Source organism: Humulus lupulus, chromosome X, assembly GCF_963169125.1.
Source record: "Humulus lupulus chromosome X, drHumLupu1.1, whole genome shotgun sequence".
NCBI lineage: Eukaryota > Viridiplantae > Streptophyta > Magnoliopsida > Rosales > Cannabaceae > Humulus > Humulus lupulus.
In genome coordinates this window covers 184,170,044-184,189,414 of record NC_084802.1, presented here as the reverse complement: position 1 = coordinate 184,189,414, position 19,371 = coordinate 184,170,044, and the positions used below count along the sequence as shown (strand labels likewise).

Genomic DNA, 19,371 nt, shown 5'->3' with positions numbered 1-19,371 from the left:
TCTAAAATTTCTACATATAATCATTGACCCAGTTGGTCCCACTTACTCACAAGCAAGCATAGAAGAAGCAGCCTTAAATAGAGAGTGTTGAACAGCTTCACCGCTCATTAAAATTAAGGAGTATAAAAATAAAAATAATTATAATTTATTATTATGATTTATGCGTAAATTAAGTTTGACAGATCAAACTCTCAAATCAATGGTAACTTGAGTCAATAATCCACATGTATATAACATCATTTAAGCCTTTCTTTTAGTCTTATTAAAAGAAGAACAAGGACAAAAAAGATTGGCTCCCCAATAAAGTTAAAAGAGGAGTAACTTTTGTTCCCAACTTTCATTTTCACCAAAAAGCCATTGTTAATCGTTATTGTTTTTTATCTGGATAATATTCATTTTCAAACAACATAACAGAAAAGCCATTGATTAGGGGAAACATCATACTTTTGAGCACGTGCAATAGACAGGGCCTTATATTATTATGTAGCAGTCGCAGGACAAGCCAGCACGTGAGGGGACCCATGTAAGAAAATTGGTAAAAAAAACAGAATCAGTTTCACACACCAACCCCATTTCACTCAAAATATTCAAAATTTGTAACACTAGCTTTCATACATGGTTTCAAAATTGAAACTATGTCATTCAAAAATACCAACCAATACTCTTATTGCACAATATTAATGGCTCACAGTTTCATTCCACTTTCACACACTAATGATAGTTTTTCATACATTGCTTCAAAATCTCTTGGACTGAATCTAGGGTTAGTACTCTCTCTAGATATCCACCTCAACTGAAACTGTGAAAAACAATATTGATAATTCTTTCTTAAAACCACATCATAGAAATAAATTCAAAATTACCTTACAAATTACAATACTCCTATCCTATTACACAAAATTAATTGCTCACATTTGAGGATACCGGCAAGGCCCATAACCTGAAATCAAACCAAAACAAATTTTTTAGAATATAAATTTGTAAATTTTATTTAAAAAATAAATAAAATTATGGGTTCCCTTTGTATACTTACTTGGATCACTGAAAGTAACAAGACCAGTGCCCTTGAAATCACAATTCCAAAAATTCCTTCCATGCATTTGATAGTAAGAATTCATGGCATAAGAAGCATGGGCAAGAAGCTTATTGGGCTCAAAACAGGGCCCACTGTCATTATAAATCTCTCTACAGTCCACTCCACCAGGCCCACAGCAGAAGTCCAAAACGCCCTGAAGAACCTTGTCGTTTGCATGGGGTTTGGCCACACACCAAACCGAAGGACCCCTTCTCAACTCAGTATTCACTTTCTCACCGAACCCAAACGACGTCGTTTCATCCCCATTGCTACTGCAAAACTCACAGCTCAAATCCATGTCGTACACCTTCGACCCGTCGCCATTGAACATCCCGAAGTTCCTCTCCGTGGTCGCTCCTTTCTTCTTGTTCTCGTTGAACAGAGCAAACACGAAAATGTCGATTTTGTCCCTCGGCTTCATCGGAGTCCCCTTGCTCGACTGAGCTCGCTCGATCAATCTCGTGTTGTACGTCTTCGCGTTCTCCTTCGTTGCCGCTATGTCTCCGGCGTCGCCCTTCGAAGGCCAGCCAGACTCCGATACCGTGATCTTGATCGTACGGTTCCCGAACCCCAACGCGTTGATCGCTGATCTAACGGCGTCGATTTGAGCATCCAACATGTTGTAGTACACGTAGCCTTTCGGGTCGCGAACGCCGCCGCCGGTTGAGTTTCCGAGCAGTGCGTACTGTAGATTCACGGTCTCCGGGTTGTCTCGGTAAGCAAAGTACGGGTATGCATTGACCATGAAGGGGGAGTTAGTATCGGCCAAGAAATCGAGCAGAGATTCCATGGACTGAGCTAGGTTTGGGGCGAAGGTTGAGGAGGATGGCGGGAAGGAGGAGGCGAGTACGGCCATGCTGTGAGGAGTAGTGACTTTGATCTTCCGATCGAGGCCTCGGGAGACGAGGACGGAGTGGAGATTCTTGATGGCTCGGAGGAGGGAGGCTGGATCGGGGACTCCGTCGTCGGTCGTGGTCAGGTATTCGTTTCCGACTGCAATGGCTACTACGGAGGTGGCGGGGATGAAGGGAGCGATGCGAGTGGTGAACCATTGGTCGGCGAGGGAGGTGTCGGAGCTGAGATTGGAGACGTGGTGGTTCTCGACGGCAACAATGAGGTCGATGGCGGTGTTGGAGAAGGCGTTGAGGATTTCTGGGTTGGTGTCGTAGATTTTGACCTTGTCGATGAGAGTGGCTTGGAGGAGCTGAGCTACTCGCTTTGGGGAGGGGAGGTTGTTTCCGAGCGTGCCGTAGTTCACGCCCACGCTCGAAGCAAATGGAAGTATTAGAATAATGGAGAAGACGAAGAAGAACAAGAGCTGGGTGGTGGTGGTGGTGGTGGTAGCCATGGCTGCCATACCATATGGTTATGGGAAGTGAAGTAGTGAGTGAATATTATTCTACATTCAATAAGATGAAGCTCAGTATATAAGTACACAACCTTTGTTCCAAATACAAAAAGATAAATAATGAATTATTATTACTATCATTAGAATACTATTTTCACTTGCAGTCATGCTTCCGAATTTTTCACTTTCTTAAAAATTTACCAAATTACCAAATGTAACGAGACAAGATCAATAAAATGATAGTTATGTGAATAAACTTTATTTATTATCTCTTTCACATTGAAAATGGAAAATGATGTATATTTTATTGTCAAAAAAAGAATTTAGATTATCAAAAGAACATTGATCAGCTGGACATTGAGTACAAAATAAATGTATGTAACAAATTAGTACCACTAAATAATAATATTATTGATTGTGTGTGATATTTTTTAAGAGCATAAGTTATTTGTTGTTAGCTGCCTAGTAAGGAAAAAAGAGATAATAAGTTTAGTGAATATCTATCTTGTCTAAACATAAATAATGGGTATACAACAAAAAAAATTTTAAAAAAAAAACGTTTTTCTTCTTCTTATACAATAAAATAGTGTTTTTGTTAAGATTATAAAATAGGGAAAGAAAAAAAAAATAGGAGTTGTCATGTACTTGTTTGGCAAACATGTAATAATCTTAAATTTTTTTTTTTGTCAGGTTCTAAATTTAGTTATTTCTCCATATAGTACTTAATTTTATACCCAACAAAAGGAGTTCTTATTTTTTTTCTTCAATTTTTTTTAGATATGAACACTAATGACAAAAATGATAAACTGCATTAGATGTAATATAAAAATTATGTAAGAGCTATAAATATAGATTTTCATGTTCTATATGTGGCCTTTGTTAATGGTGATAATTATGTGATATAATATATTATATAAAAATTAAAACGATAAAAACAATTAAGTTTTGAACTTAAACCTAAAAAAATATCAATTAATTGATAGATTATTAAAGTTAAGGCTAATTAACTAATTAAGAGGGGAATTAAGTAAGTAAATATTTGGGAAAAAAAATCGTAAAAATCAATAATTAAGAGAGAGAGAGAGGATGAGCTAATATATTTATACGTTTTTCTATAAGAAAGGTGGGACCCATACTAAAAATTTCCACTCCAAAATGGAAAGAAACGAAGAGGAAAACATTTGTGCATTTTTATATTTATGCTAATTATGATAAAATTATATTTTTTAAATAATAAATTATAAATTAAATTTAAAATAAATATAAAAATAAACATATAATATCAATCGTAAAGAAAAGAAAAGAAAAGTTAGACGGGTGATTTAATTATAGTGGCATAACTGAAAAAAAATTAAACTATTATAACTAAATGCAAAAATAAACATAACTTAAAAATGACACATGTAATCAAAATTAAAAAAAATACAAAAGAGAATAAAGTATAGAGTGTTTTTCTTTAACACTCATCTTCCGAAATAATATTGTGTTTCTGAATAAATTGAAATTAATTCCCATCATCTTATACTCATATATTATACGAGAGAGATTTTTATCAACTGTGAATATTCTTCCCTTGTTTTTTTGTTTCTTTCCATTTCAGTTTCAGCATTGATAACTCTATAAAATAAACTTATTTTATTATTTTTTGTATGTGTTAATTGTTACTTAGTTCTTGAGTTTAATTGATTTATTAAGTTTTTAAATAATTTTGTATTTATTAGTCTTATTGTAATTTTATAGATTTTTATATGTTTTTATAGATAGTTTATTGTGTTGTTGTAATTGAATTATTTAAAATTAGTATTGTTAGTTTGAATGCTAAAAATATGATTTTATTGAAACTAAATGTAATGTAAATTAAATTTTAATTAATGTTTTTATGGGAGTTATTTGTTATATTTTATTAATAAAAATATTTAATTTTAATTTAGTTTATAATTTATTTTGTAGGAAAATTATTTCATTGGTGGCTCTTGAAAAGCAAAGAAATCAAAGAAAATGTGGTAATTTTGTGGAAAAAGCAAAGAAACTTTGGCATTTTTGAAAGCATCTCTTATAATCCCAGCCAGCCCAACAGCCGAGCCCGGCCCACCACAAAGCAGCTGCTAACCCGCTGGCCATTTCCCAGCTCCAGCCGTTTCTTCTCCTGCTCTCCCAGCTGAAGCATCAATTCAGCCTTCCTCCTTGCTTCAGCATCACCCCAACGTGACTTGACCATTTCCTTCCCCTGCCGAAACCATTTCCCAGCCACATGCCACCTGCTCCATTCCACTAGGCCCAATAAATTCGGCCCAGCCTAAGCCTCTTGCCACCAGCAGCCACAAGCTGCCATTTTTTCCATTCTGAGTCCAACAATGTACTTTTGTCCGTTTTGTCTAAAATGCTAACTTTTTACTCATTTTTCACCACAACATCATCATTACACCCTATAATTTACCTCTACATACCATATTTATTTTATTTAATTAATCTAATCAATTTAATTAATTTAAATTGATTATTTTAATAAACTCACTTTGGCTATAAATATGGACTTTCAAGACCATTTTTTGTGTGCTAAATTTTTTGTTACCATCTTTTTTCTCTCATTTTCTCTCTACCATTCTCTCTTCCATTTGGGTTTTTCAAGAGTATTTTGCAAGTATGTATGTCATTTATTTTGTAATTTCTACTCTAGTTATGTGCTTCTAATCTTTTTCATAAGATTATTAAGATCACGATGAAGCAATTTGTAACTAGGTAATATTTATGTTATATGTTGATTTCCCTTGTAATGCAACAAGTTTATGGATTTTTCTTCTTCATATATGTCTTTCATCTTTAATATCTCATATTTTGGATTGTTAGATAATATGCACTTTGTTCTTCATTTTGCAAAAACATAATATTCTTTGTGTAAGATGTGTCATTAAATTGTACACATCCATGCTTAGAACAAAAATATTATGTTTTGCCTTATAAATAATGTTCATTGATTTATTTGTTATTTCATTAGATTGATTTACACTAAATGCTTTGAAATTATAATTTTGAAAAGTGAAGAAAAATCCTATCTTTTTATAAGTAATTTGTGCTTAAAATTATAAATCTATTTAGAAAATGATAGTTTAAATTATTTTAACTATCACTAAAACTTGGGAATCAATATACTAATAAATATTATTAAACTTACATTTTGTGGATTCTAGTATCTTAATAATCTTTTCTTTTAACACTTTTTTTCAACTCATTATTGCTTTATTTTTATTCTCTTAAATAGCTTTATTTTTAGAGGTCAGGAGTAGGTCTCAATTGACATTCACTGAATTTAGAGGCTTTGATATATTCCATTGGGGCTTTGTAGGATGGTTTGATGAGTGCTTTAATGGAACGGGTAAAAGGAGTAATGGATTTTTGATAAGTGAATTTTAGATTCACTTATTAGTGTCATTTTATATCTAATTTGTAGGTGTTTAGGGTGTTTTTGTTTGGTTTTATGCTTGTGTTTTGTTTGTGTAGGGTTCAAGGAAAAGTGGCGAGAAATTGGTACAAAACGGGAGTGAAACGAAGAAAAAAGCAAAATTCGTGCATTAGGGCCGCAGCCCCATATTCAGGGGCTGCATCGCTATTTCCAGGCTGAATTAGGGCTGCAGCGCCATCCTTAAGGGCTGCAGCGCCTGACTGAAACAGAGGCTCGTTTTTGGCACATTTGAAGCGCAGCAGCGCCTGTTTATGGGGCTGCAGCGCCGGGAGCCGTACGGAAATCGTAAATTGAGATTTTTGAAGGGCAAAAGAGGGCTTTTTGCAAGGGATATATAAGGAAAAGTTTAATTAGGGTCTAAGGACGGTTTTTTGGAGGAGATTAGACAGAGATTAGAGGCTCGGAGAAGAAGAGGAGGCTAGACATCATCAAGATCATCACCATTACATCTAGTTTATTCCTTCTTCCTTTCATTTTAGTTTTTTTTATTATGAACAAATACATTGTTATTATGTTTATGTTTATAATGGAGAACTAAACTCTTTTTGTGCTAGAGTATTAGATGAATCTATTTTGATTATTGAATTGCGGTTTCTATTATTATTTCTATGAAATTCTTCTCGTTTGTTCATATCTTCTTGAGTTACTTTTATCATATTAATGTTTGGCCATCATTATTGTGAATTGAAATCTAGGGTTTATGCTTGAGAAAGATAAACATAGATTGGACATAAGAAGATTTGACATAGAGTGATTGTGAGATTGAGAGATTCCTTGAACTCTATGAATTTGGTTTAGAATAGCTATTGCTTAATAACGTCTTGATTAATTAATAGCGAATAGATATATCATATTGATTAATTGAGATTAATTGCATATATGCTTGAGAAAGATAAATGCATTATATTATAATTCTAGAAATTACAAATGAGGAGAATTGATTAGAATAATAAAGAAACTATGTTCATAATTGAATAGTGAAATCATTACTCTAGTACATTTATCTTCTATTTAATCACTTTTCAAGAGCATAAGATTTGGTTATTTTGTTATTTCATATTCTTTAGTTAATTGTTAATTTATTTATTGGCTTTTCTAATTAAAATTATAGATTTAACAGTAGTAGTAATTAGTGAATTTAATATTTAATCCCTGTGGGTTCGACATCTTTTAATTTAAAACTATATTGCAATACACCGTACGCTTGCGGTAGAAAAATTCTGTATCAAGTTTTTGGCGCCGTTGCCGGGGATTAAAATTAATTTTACTAATATTGAAACTTTAAGTCTTGATTTTAAATTAGATTTTTATTTATTTTGTTACTAACGTTATAGATTGTTCTTGTGTTCTCAGTATATGCGAAGGACTAGGAGTTCTACACCTGTTGAGCCTCTGAATCCTGAAATTGAGCACACACTCCGTCAGTTGAGAACTAAGAAAAGGACTGAAGAGCTTAATATGGACAACAACGGGGTGAACAACAACGGTGGCAATGGCAATAATAACAATCAACCAGCAGCTGCTGGGGCTCCTCTTAATCCAGCGCAGCGGGCAGTGCGTGATTTTTGCATGCCTATTGTGAATGAGAATCTCACTGGAATAGCAAATCCAGCCATTGCTGCCAACAACTTCGAACTGAAACCTGCACTAATCAACATGGTGCAACAAAATCAGTTTGGGGGTCTAGCTACTGAAGACCCCAACATTCACTTGGCCATATTTCTGGAGGTATGTGCCACAGTGAAGATGAATGGCGTTACTGATGACGCCATCAGATTGCGTCTCTTCCCTTTCTCCTTGAGGGAAAGAGCCAGGAGTTGGTTGCAATCTTTGCAGCCTGGAACAATTACGACATGGGATGAGATGGCAAGAAAGTTTCTGATTAAGTTTTTCCCTCCTTCCAAGTCAGCCCAGTTACGTAGCGATATTGGACAATTTCGACAGTTAGATCAAGAACCATTCTATGAGGCTTGGGAGAGGTTTAAGGAATTATTACGACGTTGCCCACAACATGGTTATCAAAATTGGATGCAAGTTCAGATTTTTTATCAAGGGTTGAACGCTCCAACACGAACAATAGTTGATGCTGCTGCAGGGGGTGCTCTATTAGCCAAGACAGCGGATGAAGCCTTCACTTTGATGGAGGAAATGGCCACCAACAGTTATCAGTGGCCTAATGAGAGGTCAGGACCAAGGAAAGTTGCTGGGTTGTATGAAGTTGATCAAATGACAGCCTTGAATGCCCAAATTGCTGCTCTACAAACCCAAATGGCTGCTCTATCAGCGCAAAATAATCCAACGGTTATGGAGAGTGTAGCAGCGGCTGCTGCAATGCAGGGGCAAGAAATGAGTCCAGAACAAGCCCAATTTATGGCAAACCGCTCCTTCCCCAATAATTACAGAAGCAACAACATGCCTAATTATTATCATCCAGGATTGCGAAACCATGAGAATTTCTCTTATGCCAATAATAAAAATGTGCTGCAACCACCTCCGGGATTCAATTCTCAACCGCAACAAGAGAAAAAGCAGTCGTTGGAAGACATTTTGGGCACTTTTATTTTGGAGTCTAACAAGAGGTTCGGAAAGAATGAAGCAAGACTCGACAATATAGAAACCCATATGACTAACATGGGTGCTTCAATGAAGAAAATTGAGACTCAAGTGGGACAATTAGCTAATGCGGTGAATTCGAATCAGAAGGGAAGTTTTCCTAGTGACACTGTGGTAAATCCAAAGGAATCATGCCAAGCAGTTTCTTTGAGAAGTGGTAAGGTGCTTAAAGAGGGTGATGTTCAAGCTAGTTCAAAGAAGAAAGTTGAGCCAGTGGTACGAGAGGTAGACAAAGAAGAGCAAGCCAAGAAGCAGAGTGGAAGTGACCAGAATGACATGAAGAAAGATAGCCTTCCAGTGTATCAACCTCCCATTCCATACCCTCAACGATTTCAGAAGAAGAAATTAGATGAACAGTTTGCAAAGTTTCTAGAAATCTTCAAACGAATTCACATAAACATTCCCTTTGCAGATGCTCTTGAGCAAATGCCTAATTATGTGAAATTCATGAAAGAAGTTATGTCTAAGAAAAGAAGATTAGAAGACTTTGAAACTGTGAAGTTAACAGAAGAATGCAGCGCCATCCTACAGAAGAAGTTGCCTCAAAAGGTGAAAGATCCGGGTAGCTTTACTATACCATGCACTATTGGAGGGTCGTCCTTTGATAAGGCTTTGTGTGATCTTGGAGCGAGTATAAATCTGATGCCACTTTCAGTTTTCAAGAAATTGGGGGTAGGAGAGGTGAAGCCCACAACCATTACTCTTCAATTGGCAGATCGGTCACTTACTTATCCTAGGGGAGTGATTGAAGACGTGTTGGTTAAGGTGGAAAAATTTATTTTTCCCGCTGATTTCGTGGTTTTGGATATGGAGGAGGACCATGAAATCCCCATTATTCTTGGTCGTCCATTCTTAGCTACTGGAAGAGCTCTTATTGATGTACAAGGTGGTCATTTGACACTGAGGGTTAACAATGAAGAGGTTAAATTTAACATTTATCAAGCACTACAGCAGCATGACAACACGAGCACATGTCACCGTGTGGATTCTATTGAGGTAGTAGTAGAAGAGACGATGAGAAAAGAATTATGTGCTGATCCTTTACAACACTGCCTTAATTCTAGTATTACTCAGGCTGATTTGAAAAAGGTGAATGGTGAGTTTGTGGGTGACGAAGTGGCTGAATGTGTGATGGCTCTCAGTGCTATTCCTTGTGCTAGCAGTATTAAAGTAGAAGAAACTCTTTGTCAAGCCAAGGAAGGAGGAGTCGAGAGGGAAGTGGTGGAAAAGAAAGATTTGAAACAACTCCCAGAGCACTTGCGTTATGAGTATCTAGGGGAGAATTTCACTTGCCCAGTGATAATTTCATCAAAACTCTCAGAATGTGAAACTGAAAAATTGCTAAGAGTTTTGAGGAGATATAAATCTGCCATAGGATGGGAAATTTCAGATCTGAAGGGAATAAGCCCAACTGTTTGTATGCACAAGATTCTTTTTGAAGAAAATTATAAGCCTTCGATTGAGCATCAAAGACGATTGAACCCAGCCATGAAAGAAGTAGTAAGGGCAGAAGTACTGAAGCTATTGAATGCGGGGATCATTTATGCTATTTCGGATAGTAGTTGGGTTAGTCCTGTGCAAGTTGTACCAAAGAAAGGGGGAATGACAGTGATCAAGAATGAAGCCAATGAATTGATTCCGACAAGAACAGTGACGGGGTGGAGAGTTTGTATTGATTACCGGAAGTTGAACAAGGCGACTAGAAAGGATCATTTCCCACTTCCATTTATCGATCAGATGCTCGATCGTTTGGCTGGCTATACACATTACTGCTTCTTAGACGGCTATTCAGGCTATAATCAAATAGCAATCGCTCCTGAAGATCAGGAAAAGACAACTTTCACATGTCCTTACGGCACTTTTGCTTACAGGAGGATGCCTTTCGGACTTTGTAATGCACCTGCCACTTTTCAGCGGTGTATGATGGCCATCTTCTCAGATATGGTAGAAGAGATCATGGAGGTATTTATGGACGACTTTTCTGTTTTTGGGTCGTCATTCGACCAGTGCTTGCACAACTTGGCATTGGTCCTTTGTAGGTGTGAAGAGAAGAACCTTGTGCTAAATTGGGAGAAGTGTCACTTCATGGTTCAAGAGGGGATTGTCTTGGGGCATCGAGTTTCAAAGGAAGGTCTTGAAGTAGATCGAGCCAAGATAGCCATCATTGAGAAGCTTCCTCCACCGGTGAATGTCAAGGGGATAAGAAGTTTTTTGGGGCACGCGGGCTTTTACAGGAGGTTTATCAAGGATTTCTCGAAAATCAGCAAGCCATTATGCAATCTCCTAGAAAAAGATGCTGATTTTATTTTTGATGAAGAGTGTAGGAAGGCATTTGAGTCGATAAAAGAGAAGTTGGTTTCAGCCCCTATTATGAGTGTCCCGAATTGGAGTCAAGCATTCGAGATTATGTGCGATGCTAGTGATTATGCGGTAGGGGCTGTCTTGGGCCAGCGAAGAGAGAAGATTTTTCGAGCAATTTATTATGCGAGCAAGACTCTTGATGATGCTCAACGAAATTACTCAACCACTGAAAAAGAACTATTAGCGGTGGTGTTCGCATGCGATAAATTCAGACCATATCTCTTGTGTTCCAAAGTTATTATATACACAGACCATGCAGCACTGCGTTATTTGTTTGCAAAGAAGGAGGCTAAGCCAAGACTGATACGTTGGGTATTGTTACTTCAAGAGTTTGACATTGAGATTGTGGATAAGAAGGGGAGAGAGAACTTTGTGGCAGATCATTTATCACGATTAGAGAATAAAGATGCTGAATGTAAAGACTCGATCAAAGAATTATTTCCGGATGAGTTACTGCTGGCTGTATCAACAGAACTTCCATGGTATGCCGATATCGTGAATTATCTGGTTAGTGGCAAGTTACCTCCTGATTTTAATGCACATCAAAAGAGGAAATTGATTCATGATTGTAAATACTACTTCTTTGATGATCCATACCTGTTCAAAATGAGTACGGATCGAATAATTCGTCGTTGTGTACCAATGGAAGAGACTCAATCAATAGTAGAGCAGTGTCATTCGGCGCCTTACGGTGGGCATTTCGGGCCATCGCGTACAGCAGCGAAAGTTTTGCAATCGGGTTTTTATTGGCCTTCAATTTTTAAAGATTGTTACACTTTTGTCAAGACCTGTGATAGATGTCAACGAGTTGGAAATATCTCGTAAAGAAATGAAATGCCTATGAATGTGATTTTAGAGGTGGAATTATTCGATGTGTGGGGCATTGACTTCATGGGGCCTTTCCCACCATCTTTCGGGAACTTGTTCATTTTACTCGCTGTTGATTATGTTTCAAAGTGTGTCGAAGCGATAGCTACTACTACAAATGATTCCAAGGTGGTTTCTTATTTTCTGCAGAAGTTCATATTTAATCGTTTTGGAACTCCAAGAGCGATAATAAGCGATGAAGGAACACATTTCTGCAACAAAGTTATTAAACCACTCTTGGTGAAATATGGAGTTCGACATAAGGTGGCTTTGGCTTATCACCCCCAGTCTAATGGCCAAGCTGAGGTATCAAACCGAGAGATCAAGTCTATCTTGGAGAAAACAGTGAATTTGAATAGAAAAGATTGGTCTCAAAAGCTTGATGACTCTTTATGGGCCTACAGGACAGCGTACAAGACTCCTCTCGGTATGTCTCCTTATCGACTGGTATTTGGCAAAGCTTGTCACTTACCAGTAGAATTGGAGCACAAGGCTTACTGGGCGATCAAGAAGCTGAATTTTGATTACCAAGCAGCGGGTGAGAAGAGGTTATTGCAGCTGAATGAAATGGAGGAGTTCCGGAATGATGCATATGAAAATGCTCATATTTACAAGGAGAGGACAAAGAAATATCATGATCAAATGATATTAAAGCGAGAATTTGTGCCGGGGCAGCAAGTTTTACTTTTCAATTCTCGTTTGAGGTTATTTCCCGGTAAGCTAAAGTCAAGATGGTCTGGTCCGTTCGTTATCACCAAAGTTTCTCCTTTTGGTTCTGTGGAATTAAGGAATAATGACGGTTCACTTTTTCAAGTGAATGGACAAAGGTTGAAACATTATTTTGGTGAAATTCATAAGAAGGTGGAGACGATGTATCTCCAAGACAGCAACTGAAGCATCATCAATGTCTAGCTAAAGACGATAAATTAAGCGCTTAATGGGAGGCAACGCATTGTTTTTGTATTGTTATTTTTATTTAGTTTATTTTATTTTATTTTAGTAGACTTTATTTTATTTATTTTGAGCCGTGAAAATCGTGAAAAAAAAAAAAAAAAAAAAAAAAAATTGAAAAGCAGTGTTCCAGGGGCTGCAGCGCCACTTCATAGCGCTGCAGCGCAATTGTGGCGAGAATTAGGGCCGCAGCGCCTCCCTTAAGAGCTGCGGCGCCATACCCAAACAGAGAGGCTGATTTCTGGGCGTCTCAGGCGCTGCGGCGCCACTCACTAGGCGCTGCAGCGCCAATTCGCGAAAAAAAAATCCTGGAGCAAGGGCCTTTAGCGCCGCAGCGCCAGTTAGTGGCGCTGCAGCGCCCCTTCGAATAGAAAAATAAAAGATTTTTTTTAAACTCTTTTTGTTTCCCTCTTTCTCTCTAACCACCATTTTTCCCTCTTCTCTTCTCCCTACTCCGAAAAATCAATATCCCAAACACCATTACCCTCCTTTCTCCTCTACCCCGAAATTCCATATTCTATACCCATAACTCAATTTTCTTTGCTTATTCCCCAAATTTCAAACCATCAAATCCTACTCTTCTCATTCCCATTTCTAATTTTTCATCCCATTTCTTCATTTTTCCAAACCCTAATCATCAATACCACATCAAACCTCTATTTTGATCAAGTTCTCACATACTCTTCTCAAGGGGGGCCGAATTCTATGAGGGGAATAGTTCATTGAAGATCACAAGACATTCATATTCATCAAGTAAGTCATTCACTCATCTTTTTGAATCACTTAAGTTTTTGAATGGATATGTCATGTAAGGGGCAATTTTGATTTTGATGAATGTGTGACTTGATGTGTTGGATGATGATTATTGGATAGTTTTTGAAGTTTTATTGTGATTTGGGGAATTAAGATTGAGAGAAAAGTGGAAGGAAAGAGTGAGAATAATCGATGCCCACCAAGTGTTTGAGAAATTGCCTAAGTGACTGTTCTTGGTGATTTTTGCTCAATTGGAGTGAGGAAGAAGTTGTGAATTAAGTTTGGTGGGATTGTTTAGTTGTGAGGGGGGTTAATACGTGATTACTTGGGAGGTGAGGTATTGTTTGGGGATTGTTCCGAGTCACCATGGGACCTAAGAGAAATAGTTCAAAACCATCATCTTCAAGACCCTCATCCTCTAGGGCGCCACCATTTGATACCACCAAATTTGTAAGTAAGGAGGCGGAAGATCGATATACTTCTTTTATGGGGAAACCGGTGCTCAAGGAAAGAGGTATTGAATATGATCCTCAACCTAGTTCGTGTGCTATCTTTGAGCCAATTAGAGCCAACATAGATGGTAGGCAGTGGGAATCTGTTGTGAAACAACCGGAAATTAAAATGAATATCTCTTGGGTGTATGAATTTTATGCGAATTTTCCGGAGTTGAATGAGAAGGGGGAATGTTTTGTGAGAGGAAAATGGCTACCGGTGGGGAGTTATAAGGCCATCGATGATTTTTTCAATACTAAGAGCTTTGATAATCAGCATGATGAGTACCAATTGTTTCTACAAGATCAGCATGATCATGTTCTTATAGCGGAAACATTGGGTTGCCCAGGAGCTAGAATTGTATATGCTCATGATGAGCCTAATGGGATGTTTTTATGGCAACTTAATCAAGAAGCTCGTGCATGGTTTTATTTTGTGGCAGCCAAATTGATCCCAACTAGTCATGTTAGCCATATGACGAATGACCGGATGAGGTTGGTTTTTGCTATCATGAAGGGGATGACCATCGATGTTGGACGAATTATTCGTCAGGGTATGAGGTTTGTTCTTCGTGGCACCACTACTGGGGGATTGCCATTTGGGTCATTGATCACCGATATGTGTGTAGTGTATGAAGTACCAAGGGAAAAAACTGATATAGTGGTGCCAGTCAAAGGGAAACTTACTAAAGCAAGAATTGCACGTTATCCTAATGCATCTTTAGTAGCACCAGCCGCACCTCCACGACGACAAGGCCAACGACGAAGGCGGGAGAGTGATGACGAGGACCTTGACAATCAAGAGGATGATAGTGTTCCGGAGAATGTGGAGGGGCCAATGAATGTGGATGTCCCTTTGGCTCTTGGTGGTCCAATTGATTGTAATATGCAATACTCGCATGACATGCTGCGCTACATTGCTCAACAAAACACGATCACTCATAACTATTTGGCTGCTCGGGAGGCATATGAGCATAGTCAGGTGGATCAACTAAATTTGTTGGTAGCTCAATGGACGTTGAACAGAGGACAGAATAACTATTTCGCTTATCCCCCTCCGTTTCAAGGGATGCAAGATCCACCACCACCACCACCACCTTCTCCTTATCCGTAAGCATGGACTTTTTGTAAGTTTCTTTCCTTTTCTTTGTAGTTACACATTGGGGACAATGTTTGTTTCAAAGTTTGGGGGAGGGATTTCTTACGAAAGTTTTCTTTTGTTTTGTAAATATGTGTTTAGAGTCGGGGTGTTATGAGTCGTGTTCGAATCAAGTCAATAATAAAAGTCAAGGTTAAGTAATGAATGCTATGAACATAAAGTTAAGAAATAAAACCACTTTGAATCCGTGTGCTTGATTTTGTCTGTTGCCATGGTTGACTAATGTATGAGGAAAGATTGAACTTTTTGCCATGATTATTAAATTCGTGCTAATTGACTGTGTTATGCATGTTAAATGGGATTTGTGGAAAGATTTGGTTGATTACTCTAGAATTTGTGTTACTTGTTATTTGAGACGAAATCCTAGATAATGTGTGCTTAAGAAGATGATGTAGGCAATTTTGTTTGGTCCGTTTGAGCTTTTCTAGCCAACCCGAGACAAAATTGTATCCTTAGTCACCCTAATTGAGCCTAGGCCTATTTTTGTTGAAACTCCAAAACTGTTGAAACCTAACGAAAATCTTATCAAATATCCTAACCATATTAATATCATGAGCATACAAAGATAATGTGGGAAGGGGTTTTGTAATGGAAAGTAGTTTGGGTTTTCAAGAGAGGAAAAGATGAATGAGAGAAAGTTTCTTCTTAAAAAAAAAAAAAAAAAAAAAAGAGAAAAATTTTATCATGGAGCCTCACTCCCTTAAGGAAATATATTGTATACACAAAGTTTTGGGGAGTGAATGTTAAAAAAAAAAAGAGCTGAAAAAGAAAAAAATATATAATAACTAAAGAAGAAACGAGGAAGAAAGAGAAATATATATATCTCTCATTCATGTCAAGGTTGTTCAATATGGGTGTTTGGAATTTATGTGTACATGGTTGTTTGAAAGGTTGGTATGCTTATGGTATTAGTGCCTAAATGACTTTCTTATCTACCTTACCTAAGCCATGCATTGTAAGCCATTAAAGTCTTATTGATTCTTAAGCATGCGTTGTTTACATTAGTGGAGAATAATGAGTAATGCAAACTTATGGAATAATATGGATTGTGGTATGACTGTGAGAATTTGATGTGCATAACTATGTCAATTACTTGAGTTTTAATCATTATGGTAAATAGTTAAAGGATGTGAATAATAATTAGTTGATTATGGCAATAGTTGAGATTGAAATTCTGGATTGTGTTGTTGGGATATTTCTGAAGCTTTATGTGAGCATGGTATTAAGGAAATTGAAGCTTGATTATTATTATTGGATTGATTCGCATTGTGTGAGTGTGTTTAGTTTTTCTTATTTAGTTTTTGTTTTGAGTATTACTCGAGGGCGAGTAATTTTCAAAGTTTGGGGGAGTTTGATAAGTGAATTTTAGATTCACTTATTAGTGTCATTTTATATCTAATTTGTAGGTGTTTAGGGTGTTTTTGTTTGGTTTTATGCTTGTGTTTTGTTTGTGTAGGGTTCAAGGAAAAGTGGCGAGAAATTGGTACAAAACGGGAGTGAAACGAAGAAAAAAGCAAAATTCGTGCATTAGGGCCGCAGCCCCATATTCAGGGGCTGCATCGCTATTTCCAGGCTGAATTAGGGCTGCAGCGCCATCCTTAAGGGCTGCAGCGCCTGACTGAAACAGAGGCTCGTTTTTGGCACATTTGAAGCGCAGCAGCGCCTGTTTATGGGGCTGCAGCGCCGGGAGCCGTACGGAAATCGTAAATTGAGATTTTTGAAGGGCAAAAGAGGGCTTTTTGTAAGGGATATATAAGGAAAAGTTTAATTAGGGTCTAAGGACGGTTTTTTGGAGGAGATTAGACAGAGATTAGAGGCTCGGAGAAGAAGAGGAGGCTAGACATCATCAAGATCATCACCATTACATCTAGTTTATTCCTTCTTCCTTTCATTTTAGTTTTTTTTATTATGAACAAATACATTGTTATTATGTTTATGTTTATAATGGAGAACTAAACTCTTTTTGTGCTAGAGTATTAGATGAATCTATTTTGATTATTGAATTGCGGTTTCTATTATTATTTCTATGAAATTCTTCTCGTTTGTTCATATCTTCTTGAGTTACTTTTATCATATTAATGTTTGGCCATCATTATTGTGAATTGAAATCTAGGGTTTATGCTTGAGAAAGATAAACATAGATTGGACATAAGAAGATTTGACATAGAGTGATTGTGAGATTGAGAGATTCCTTGAACTCTATGAATTTGGTTTAGAATAGCTATTGCTTAATAACGTCTTGATTAATTAATAGCGAATAGATATATCATATTGATTAATTGAGATTAATTGCATATATGCTTGAGAAAGATAAATGCATTATATTATAATTCTAGAAATTACAAATGAGGAGAATTGATTAGAATAATAAAGAAACTATGTTCATAATTGAATAGTGAAATCATTACTCTAGTACATTTATCTTCTATTTAATCACTTTTCAAGAGCATAAGATTTGGTTATTTTGTTATTTCATATTCTTTAGTTAATTGTTAATTTATTTATTGGCTTTTCTAATTAAAATTATAGATTTAACAGTAGTAGTAATTAGTGAATTTAATATTTAATCCCTGTGGGTTCGACATCTTTTAATTTAAAACTATATTGCAATACACCGTACGCTTGCGGTAGAAAAATTCTGTATCAATTTTGGAAATATTTGGTACGGGTTGATCAAGGGAATGTTGTTATTGGCAATCTTGTTTTCTTCTGGAACATATGATAGTTCGTAAAGAAAATCAAGTTTATTGGCTATGGACTTGCGAAAAGACGGGGAAGGAGTAAGTGACAATAGTGATATTATAGGAGTACTAGAACTTGCAGATGTTGATGTTTCTTTTGCCATGTTCTGAAATAGAGACTCGTCAGTAGGATAGGATTGAAGTATGGCTCTGATACCATTTAAAAGTACTTTATATTTTAAAATCAAATCATATATTCTACAAAAGGGAAATAAATTACTAATACAAAAATAAAAAAGTTAAATAATGCAATTTAGTATAAAAGGAAATAAAAACATACCAAATATATATATATATATATTTATATAAAATATCTCATTGAAAGTGAAATAGAGAAAGAGGGAGTTAATGATGACTTGATGCTGTTTTAAGAAGGTAACTAGAGAAGTAGACATGATAATACAAAAAGACAAAAATGAAGTAATTAAAATACAAGTGGAAGTGGTCTTTAATTATTAGGTTACATATATATTATAAATTTATATTGTATATATGTATATAATGTAAAAAATGTATTAAGCAAAATTAATATAAATAATAGTGTAAATTTTTCTATAAACTAAGAAAAGTCGTATCAACTTATTATGTCCAAATTAATAATATAATATTATAAATAAATATGTCTTTTAAGTTTTGCTGATCTCCAAACCATTCGCATTAACAATATTAAAATAAGTATGTATATATCTTGATTTATTATGATATCAGTTCTCTCACTGAGTCAAGCTAAGGACAATAAATATATATACATATTTATATAAAATATTTCACTGCTATAAAGTGAAATTGATGTACACAAAGAGTCAAAGACTTTCTATATATATATATATATATATAATATAATTATACCAATTGATTATGAAAATAAAAATCTATGATATTAGTTATCGAAAATAAAAAAGTAAAAAAACTATAAGTATTACATTAACGTAAACAAAGAGTATTGTCCCATTATTAATGTCCCATTATTAATATATTATATAAATGTAAATAATTTAAAAGATGGCAACATAATAAATAAAAAGATTAATGTACTATTTACTACAAAAAGAAAAAAAATGTTATAATAAGGAAATAATAATATTTTTTTTAGTATAAAATGCGATTTTCCCATTTTTTTTATTAGGTCTTATTTGGAAATTAATTAATAATAATAATAAATGAAAAACTTAATCAATAATAAAAAACAAATTAAAACATTAAGAACTAAATTTTAGAGAAATCCTTTGAAAACTGTTGGGTAAACAACATTGTGGCAGAAGCAGCCACTTTAGAGCATAACCCCCTAATCGTTGGGTTGGAGACGGACATTGTTTTGAATTAAAGGTTAGTTGTTTCTCTTCTCATCATCACTGAAACAAGCAAACCCATTTTCCAAACTTTGTTTCTTTCTTTGCTTTTCGATATAAGCTAGCTTTATGTTCTTTGATATATAACTCTTTTCAATATCATTCGGTGAAAAAGGGAAACAAAAAAGAAAGGCTTTTCGTGTTGTGGGTTCAACAGTTTGTTTATAAAGAATGAAACTTTACCATGTTATATCACCGGTTTT

At 35.8% G+C, this 19,371-nt stretch overlaps 2 protein-coding genes across 2 annotated transcripts in view; one reads left to right on the top strand and one right to left on the bottom strand.

Moving 5' to 3' along the window:
* Positions 1 to 444: 444 nt before the first annotated feature.
* On the bottom strand, positions 445 to 2,510 carry LOC133803918 (glucan endo-1,3-beta-D-glucosidase-like). The gene is made up of 2 exons (XM_062242063.1): positions 1,034 to 2,510; positions 445 to 940 (listed from the first exon to the last, which is right to left on the bottom strand). The coding sequence occupies exons 1-2, from the start codon at positions 2,430 to 2,432 to the stop codon at positions 909 to 911; spliced, it is 1,431 nt and encodes a 476-aa protein (XP_062098047.1). The 5' UTR covers positions 2,433 to 2,510; the 3' UTR covers positions 445 to 908.
* Positions 2,511 to 16,092: 13,582 nt separating this feature from the next.
* LOC133806493 (protein CURLY FLAG LEAF 1-like) overlaps positions 16,093 to 19,371 on the top strand; it is a 3,917-nt gene continuing 638 nt past the window's right edge. Inside the window, exons 1-2 of the mRNA XM_062244587.1 lie at positions 16,093 to 16,129; positions 16,535 to 16,561. Of these exons, the coding sequence (XP_062100571.1) occupies positions 16,093 to 16,129; positions 16,535 to 16,561 (64 nt within the window). The remainder of the gene's footprint in view (positions 16,130 to 16,534; positions 16,562 to 19,371) is intronic.